The following is an 8934-nucleotide window of genomic DNA, read 5'->3' as shown; positions in this document are numbered from 1 at the left end:
ATCTTAGATTTGAATTTAATTATGTTAAAACTATATAAGTTGTTGATAGACCATAAACAATATGACAAGTTGGACCTCCAATTGTGTATATAAAATATAAATACATAAACATTCTCTGATTAAACAAATTTCTACGTAGAGATTGAGTTGGATGAGGTTTTTCCCCTCTTTCTTTGTTTAAAAAAAAATAATTGCCAGGTATTCTTCCTTATATTATCAAACGCGTTAACTAACATATATTTTCTATCATCATTTTTATTCAATTAAATACATCCAATTTTTTCTTACTTTATTCAAGTAAAAAATGAAAATAATACAAAATAATAAATTTCTTCTTTTAATGACAAAATATTCAATTTAGAGTGAAAATAACAAATAAAAGCAGTTCTGCAAAGCCTCTTAACAAATTAATAACACACTAACAAAAGCAGTTCCCTCAATAATCTGAGTTATTTTAAATTTACTGCAGCACCTTAAACAAAATATAGGATGCTTGCACAGGTTTATGATGAGAACATCTTCTCTATTGATCAGGCAGTCCGCAGAGGAGGAGACACCAGTATTACACCATCCCCACGAACGAATAGGAAAGGGATGGTCCGTCTTGTAGTCTGTAATAAGCACAAGTAACCATGTCAGAAGATTATATACCATTAGTGCAGAAGAGGCCGAAAAATATTGAGCCCAACTAATGCTCATAAGCAAATAGTATGTTTGCATCATACAGATGCAAAATGAAATTTAAGACATTCTGCCAAACTTGACAGATGATTTGCTCATTTCCATGGTTAAGCTTATCCCCGGAAAAATAGATGTTTAAGGCTTTCCTTGGAACTAAAATAGCTAAGAAGAATCGAGCATGTGCAACAACGGGAGGAGGCATTGATTTGTCAATCAGATAAAACTGGAAAACAGTACATTATTGAGTTGCTATATATACCATTATTTCAGGATTATAGAGTTCCATGGCATCATTTCGTTCAAAACAAAAGACGATTTTCCTGGTAGTTGTGTTTCATCTAAGAGGAAAACTTACTCAGGAAAAAAAATAATTGCTCATGCTAACGGGGAAAGTACGCTTCTCACAATAAGGATCGAGAAATGAGAACACATGTTCTGTTAAATTCATTTAAGTAAAAATTCCATTTGCTTGTGATTGCTCCTTATTAAACTTACTTTACCTAGCTCAAGCAATTGAATTAGCTCCACATCTCTTGCCAATTACCTGATGCTTGGTGTATGCTATCCCATTCGCCTTGCAGCAAAACTAACAAAAAAGAGTTTTGGCTCCCGTATCTTGTCCATCACCCAATGAGCCATGTCTGCTATCTCATCCCCACCCCTAAAACAAATTAAATGAATAACTACCTTCCTTCACTGACTTCCATCCCTCACCCCTTAATCTGACTCAGCCATCCACAATTCAAGCGACCACCACTACTGTCAATAACCCTTCTCCAATGCATCCCATTAACTATGTGTTGTTCAAGGACACAAACAGACCAAGGACGGCCTTAGAACTTAAGATGGAACCATCAATTGGCTGTGTACCCTTTACCAACATGACATGAACGCAGGTATGAGACACTTTCAAATACAGCCACTGTATATCAGGTTTGACTTTTCCGAACATGACCAAATGCCGAAAATATAGAAGCACCACCACTGGAAAAGATTAAACAGAGAAGGAAAAAAAAATGGGGGGGCGGGGGGAGGGGGCGGGGGATGACTTAACTTTGCAGCCATCCAAAACAAATATGCTAGACATTGTGCTACAAACATTTTCACCCTTGATAAATCAATATATGGTATAAACTTCATTCTCAGTTGCATCGCACCAATGTTCAACACTCATATTCATGTGTCCATACTTGAGGGCCCAAGGGAATCAAATACACCAAAATATGCTAGCTGTTGTGCACCGGTGGTGACCCCCCATTGGAACTTCCTGCATTTGCCTTTAGATTCAAGAACTAAAGCAATTACTCGTACAACAATCTCTCTGTTCAGACACTGAATTATCCATTTGGTACTCCTACAACACCACATTAAAATCCCTTATAACTCCCTCTTTAAAAACTAATATGACATTTACCAATTACTTAATTGTTATACTATTCTAAAAAAGATACTTCCATCAACAAAAACTACCTAATAGATAAGGATTGTCTACTAATAGATATTTGAAAATTATCTTCCATAAGACGTCAAAACAAATAACGCAAACTCTAGTAATATTGAAGAAATGGTTCTAATAAACAGATATAATTGACTATAACGAGAAAGAATAGTGGCAGAAAACAAACCGCTCTCAGGACTTTGGTCTAGTAGGAAAAGACCAACACGTGATGTGTAGGTCAGGCGCACATGAACTTTTGAACCCTGCCGCAAACAAAACCTTGGTCTTTAAGTGGAGAAGGGTAGAGGGGTGGGCCCGACATCCACCAAGTTTCGAACCATGTGATACTGGCCCTTAGGAATTTTTCAGTTAGCTCCCCCCCCCCCCCCCAAAAAACCGAAAGAAAGAACAGTGGTAGAAAAAAAAAGGAGTATATTGGATGATAACAACCAAAAGTTCAAAGGCGATATTTGATCACTAATATAACTTATATTGGAATTGGAATTATGTACATAAATTGTTGTTGACATTGGACGAATGCAAACAATTCTAATATTTAGCTCGAGGTTACAAAAGGATAGTAGATAGACAAAGATGTAACACACAACCAAAATAGACGGGTTGAAAATAGAGAAGTGCAATCAGAAAGATATGCGATAGGAAGATACCTACCAAAATGAAACGCAAATTCTGTAGAATATTGTAAGACCAGTAATCAGTGTTATCAAAGGCGCGCCTAAGCCCTGAAGCGAGGCTCAAAACATGTTGAGCGCTTCGCCTCGCTTAACGGGCACTTCAGTGTTGTCATCAAGGCTCTAAGACATACTTTTCCTTGCTAACGAACGTAATCCGGAAGACGCGACACTAAACAATTGATATTTCACTTTATCGTAAATTTTCTTCAATTTCTTTGTCCATATATTTGGTATTCATGCTTATAGATATTAGTCTTGGACTACACATACATATTTGTAGTTTTTCTCCATTTGCGCCTTTCTTCATTAAAGCCCATGCTTTATTTGCGCTTAAAGCCTCTACAGACCTTAAAGCTTTTTTGCCCTTTTTCGCCTTTAATAACACTGTCGGTAATTTCACAATGAATATTAGGCATCTCAAGTGCAACATATCCACGAGATGAGTGTCCTAGAAAAGCGAATGTTAAGATGGATATGTAGTCATGCATGATAGAAATTATCATATCTAGCAAAAGGTGAAAGTAGTACACATAGGAGGAAATGAAAGAAGGCTCGCTTGAGATAGTATATGTCCTAGTAAACCTCCAGATGCACCCATCTGCAAGTGTGAACCCGTGGTGATAGAAGGTGTTACAAGGATTCAAACTGATCTAAAATCATATGGAATGAAATTGACTCAAAGGATCTACAAATTATTGGACTGCGTACAGACTAAGCAAAAAATAGCACACAACAGAAGGAAAAAGATTCATAATAGCGATACTAATTACTTTATGTTAAGGGGTTGGAGTAAAAGGGTCAAAACACTTGATATACGATGTGAATTTGTGCATTGATTCTTTATATTTTTCTAAAAAAAAATTACATATTTGCAAACAACATAAAAAGTACTATAAGTCAACATAACTAATTATTAAAAATATGTTAAAAGAAAAAGTTTGAGAAAATTGTAGTCAAAGAAAAAACTGTTTAATTTCCCCAAATAGCAATACCTTCACATAAAATGAGATAGAGTAGTAGTTTAAATTAGTCTTAGTCATGTAGGTATGATTACTCTAGGTCCAATATACTCTAGGAGTCTTTTAATTTTGTTAAGGATTTGTATACCATTGGAAATATAGAGCTTCTAGTGATAGAAAATCTAAATTGTGAGATATTGGACGCAGAAAAACCTAAATGGAGCAACATGCAGAGTGGGATTCATATAGTAGATACCAACTAGCTTAGGATTGAGACGTAGTTGTTATTATTGCATTGGACAACTGACTTTCCAAGTCAATTTATCACATTTTCTGATAATTATCTTAAAATGCCGGACACTTTTACAAGTGTGAGTCAAATTGATTACAAAGATCTTAAATAGAAACATGTGGTGCCTTGACCAATAAAAGAAAAGGCATATATCAGAAACCAAAAGCGAAAGAGAGAGCGCTTACCCGAACTATCTCCTCATATGTTTCATCATCAATCTCAATTGTGGTCACAATTTCTTCAACATCACCAAGAATCATATTAAGATGTTGGTCATAAGCCTGCAAAGAAAACCCGATGAAAGCTTAGCGTCACTGCAGAAATATTGCCTCATTATAGATTTCTAGGTAAAGGCACAAAATAAAAAATATACTTTAATTTCTGTATGCGTTTAATTCCAAGTGGACTTTTGAATATTGTTCTTTTATTGAAATTAGGCAGAATAGCCTGGTAAATACTTGTACTTATTCGTGTTTGTCATCCCGGTCCTTGTACTCAACAGTTTGTCGATTGGACACTTGTACTTACTGAAACACATTACTTTAAATCCCTCCGACCTTGCGTGTCTCTCAAACGCCCTCATATTAATATACACGTCAGATAAAATATGCCACATTATTTTTTAATTTTACAAAAACTATTTCTTTTAAAATAACTCAAATTCATTCCATTTCTAGTCTAGGACACCCTTATTTTTTTCCCCTCCAAACTCATCAATTGGCAAAGCAAAACAATTGAAAGAAAAAATTCTTCGAATTTCATTCGTGAATCGTATAAACAAAGACAATAAAAATTCAGTAAATTTCCAAAAAAATAAACCCTCCCAAAAATTTAAGCAACTGAAAAATTAATAAAACGACACCGAAAAGACCCATGGACTAATCTTCATCATCTGCCCTCTTTCTGAATTTGCGATAATTCTCTTCAAGACAAGATGCTTAGCGATGATAAGGCCAGTGTCAACGAGATTCTGAATATTGGAAACGTTGTAGTTTTGAGCCAAGTACACTCTGAAATCGTACCAACAGTGAACGAGAATGTGCCTTTGAAAACCCCATTGAATTGAAGATCAATTATTTGCTATTTGTTTGAGGTCTATCTCACTCTCTTATTTACTGTTTATCTTGTTGTCTTCTCCCCACCCACCCTTTTTGTAAGGGTTGATGAGTGTGTTTGTGTGAGGGGGATGATTTTTATTCTTTTTCTTTGGTGGGGGATTTCTTGAATAAAATATTTTTGGTGGTTGGAGGAAGAAAGATGTGAAGCAGTTGTGGAAGAGGAGAAGGTAGGCAGTTGTGAAAGGAAAGGAGGAAGAAAGATGTGAAGCAGTTGTGGAAGGGGAGAAGGTAGGCAGCCGTGGAAGGAAAGGAGGAGGGCTAGGGGCGGTAGCAGCAGACTAATTTTTGGGTACTTTGGGAGGAAGATGAAATTGATAGCTTTTTCTTTTCTTTTTTTTCTGTTTTTTTTTGCTTTTTTTTTTCATAGAATTGATTTCAGTACTTTTTAAATCAATTCACGCCCCTTATGCGCGTGTATATTACACATTTTCTCCAACTCAGTTATATCAATGCCACATAAACTGGGTCAATGGTCAGAGGTATTTGAAAACCTTATTTTGAACAAGTATAAGTATTCATTCGACAAACTGTTAAGTGTAGGGACCGGGATGACAAATGCGAACAAGTACATGAGTCTACTAGGCTATTCTTCCTTCAAATTAACAAAACTATGCAGAGTTGTAGAGCCATTTTCTATTCCATAATGGTCATTCAAGATCAAAACAATATCCAGTATTTTGCAGTAACATCATTCAGATGTCGTTAGTTCATTTTGCTATTCTGTCATTGTCATCGTTCTTTGTTGAAACCCTTGCTGGTCTTTTTGGTTTGGCCCTCCTGCTCAGCTTTCTTTTGTATTCTTTCTTCTGTCTTTTTGGGGATTTCAGCCTGAGACTTCATGGTTCTCCTCCCCTTCATTGACCACTAGGTCACACTGTGGGTTATTTTACCTCTTAGTTGCTCTTTTTCTAAAAATACTTAATCCTATTCTGCCTCAATCTTTCTAATTATTTCTATCTTCACACATTTTATTACTTTCGAGATACTGAGAAATCAAAATCAATTACTTTCGAGATACTGAGAAATCAAAATCAAAGGACTTTTGGACCAACAAAACACGGGGTGAATGACAAGAATGTCCTCGTAAGGGGCTGATCTTAGCTGAATGCCCCCGTAATTGGTGGTATTTAAAAAATAGCCTCGGAGCGAGGCACACAATTATTGCTCTTCAGGGATTCTCTACCAGATTGGTAGAGATATGTTATATCTACTCTACCTATCTATTAAATTGTTCATCAAAGTGTACCCCGTTGGCATGATTTTGTCCTTGTTCAATTGTTCACCAAATTCTACAAGATTGGCAAGACTTTGTATTATCAGCATTTCACCTATTTGTTATATTGTTCACAACTCTACCCAATTGGCATGATTTTGTGCTTGTTTAATTGTTCATCAAACTCTACCATACTGGCATGATATTGTGTTACCTGCAATCGACCTATCTGTTAAATAGTTCATCAAAATCTATATGATAGTCATAATTCATGTTATTCAACAAAGTGTTTTTCGAAAATGCAATTTGGTACAGAACAGTATGACAAAATGGTAGAACTTTTTATAAATTTTATATTACAATATAGCATTTGGTACTAAATCCTGCTGTGTCGGTAGATCTAGGCTGAAGCCTACACAAAGGAAAGGACACGGGGGCCATTTATTAAATACCGCCAATTACGGGGACATTCCACTAAGACCAGCCCCATGTGGGGCTACCCCACACAATTTTTTGCAAAACATGTCATGTGCCAGGATCAAATTATTCATTAACACCACTGGAGAAGCTAGGTGGAAATTGCTTTGGAGTTATTTTACTTATTAATTAGATGTCAACATTTAGAGAAGACTGCAGAGAAATATTTTTTTTCTTTCTGGTTAATACTAAGGCTACCCAAAAACCATAGTATATTTATCCTTCAGAAAGAAATTCTATAAGCAGTAGCACATAATTATCCCCAAATAGTGTTTCTGAATGCATAATACTAAAGAGAATCAACCACACCCTGCCCCCTGCCCCCTGCCCCTTTGCAACAAAATGCAAATAAAAAGCGGATATAGGCACCCAAGGGTATGGCCTAGCCCTAGTGGTCATTGAAGTGGATTGAGAACATGAGATCTCATGTTCAAATCAGTGGAGACAAAACTGGTCGGGACACTACATTTATCCCAGCCTTGGTGGGTAAACTTAAGTCGATACATGTTGCTAGTGGAAGGTAGCAAGTATCCCATAGAATTAGTCGAGATGCGCTAAAACTGGTCGGGACACTACAGTAGAAAAAAGGTGGATATAGGGAAAACGGAAGAAGTTTAAGCCGCCAAAAATTAAATTCTAAAAACAAAAAATATATTACAGACCTGAACATAGAATATTGAACGAAAAAATAGCAATGTTGGCCAAAACCCTAATCCAGGAATTAAATTAAAAGAACGAAAAAGGGAAAGGGTTAAACTTCTACAGTATGTCAGTAAGACGTTTGGTAAAAGCAGACAAATTACCATCACATAACGTTCAATTTATCTTCGAAAAGAAGAAAAGATAAAAGAAATAAAGGAAAGGAAGGAGTAAAAATACGTGAAGTTTGCCACGGAGTTCTCGGTCTGAACGGAGTTTGACGTAGATTCTCTCATCAAAGCTGAGTCTGATGAGATCCAACGGCTCTTTCACTGTGCTCTCTTCTTCACTTCCCATGCTTATTGTCAATGTCTCTGTCTGTCTGCCTTTACTTCCAGCTAATTCCACCACGCCCTTCTTAATATAGTTCAGCAGAGTTCAGAGTTCACTAGACTCACTATTGCCTAGACTCACTATTGCCTAATACAGTGTGGTTTTGGGTTTGGCGGGTTACGAGCCCACCAAGTCGATTAGAAGCCCTACTCACTAGGGTTTCAAATTTAGCCGATAAAGTTGTAATTTGATAAAATCTCACTGTGTGTTTATTGGCGTAAAGGACATTAGGTAGCCACTTTTAAGCATGTTGCTTAAAATTTATTCACAGTTTACTATATATTTCAAGATTAGCCAATTTTGCTCCAATTTCAGGACACAACGTCCTAGAGTTGAAACCTCAAAATTCAAACATCAAGACATCGTGTCCTAAAGTTCGAAAATTGTGTCCTGAAGTTCGAATCTTTTGTCCTGAATTTTAAATTAGTAGTTCAGATATTCAGGACATCGTGTCCTAAAGTTCAAAAAAATTGTCCTGGAGTACGAATCTTATGTCCTGAATTTTAAATTAGTGGTACAGAAATTCCGGACACTTAGTCCCGAATTTCCAAATTCAGGATACTTAGTCCTGAAGTTTGGGTGAATTGGCTAATCTTTAAATATATTGTAAATTGTGGATATATTTTAAATAGCAGGTTTAAAGTGGCTATTGCTGCACTTCGCCTTGTTTATTGGATGATTGACAGAAATTGTCTTATAAGGGCTGGTCTTTAAATATTATTTCCGTTTTTTTAAGTAGTTAGAAAATGACCTCGGTCCCACATACACATATTGCTTGTCAAGGATTTTTTACCGGATTGATAGATTTTATGTAATATTTACTCTACCTATATTGTTAATTGTTCATAAATTCTATCTAGTTGGCATGACTTTCACTACTAGAAAATTCGGCCAAAATCGAACGCGGCCGACCGATTTATTTTAGTAGTTCAAAAAACTAACCGATGTTAGTCGATTTTTCAGAATATTTTTTTTTAGATTTTTTTTACAAAACCGACCAAATTTGATCGAGTTTTTTGGCGCCAAAAT

General features: G+C 36.0%; 1 protein-coding gene across 2 annotated transcripts; it reads right to left on the bottom strand.

Moving 5' to 3' along the window:
* Positions 1-311: 311 nt before the first annotated feature.
* On the bottom strand, positions 312-8087 carry LOC104118388 (sm-like protein LSM3A). 2 transcript variants are annotated; one of them, XM_009630599.4, is made up of 3 exons: positions 7753-8087; positions 4251-4346; positions 312-611 (listed from the first exon to the last, which is right to left on the bottom strand). In XM_009630599.4, exons 1-3 carry the CDS (start codon positions 7867-7869, stop codon positions 531-533), a joined length of 294 nt encoding a protein of 97 aa, XP_009628894.1. In that variant the 5' UTR covers positions 7870-8087; the 3' UTR covers positions 312-530. The 2 variants fall into 2 exon arrangements, with proteins under 2 accessions (XP_009628894.1, XP_009628241.1); XM_009629946.4 differs by lacking the exon at positions 312-611 and adding an exon at positions 3250-3412 and having other exon boundaries at positions 7753-7991.
* Between the last annotated feature and the right edge of the window lie 847 nt (positions 8088-8934).

This window comes from Nicotiana tomentosiformis, chromosome 5, assembly GCF_000390325.3.
Source record: "Nicotiana tomentosiformis chromosome 5, ASM39032v3, whole genome shotgun sequence".
In the NCBI taxonomy this organism is placed as follows: domain Eukaryota; kingdom Viridiplantae; phylum Streptophyta; class Magnoliopsida; order Solanales; family Solanaceae; genus Nicotiana; species Nicotiana tomentosiformis.
This window is presented reverse-complemented; position numbering and strand designations above follow the sequence as displayed.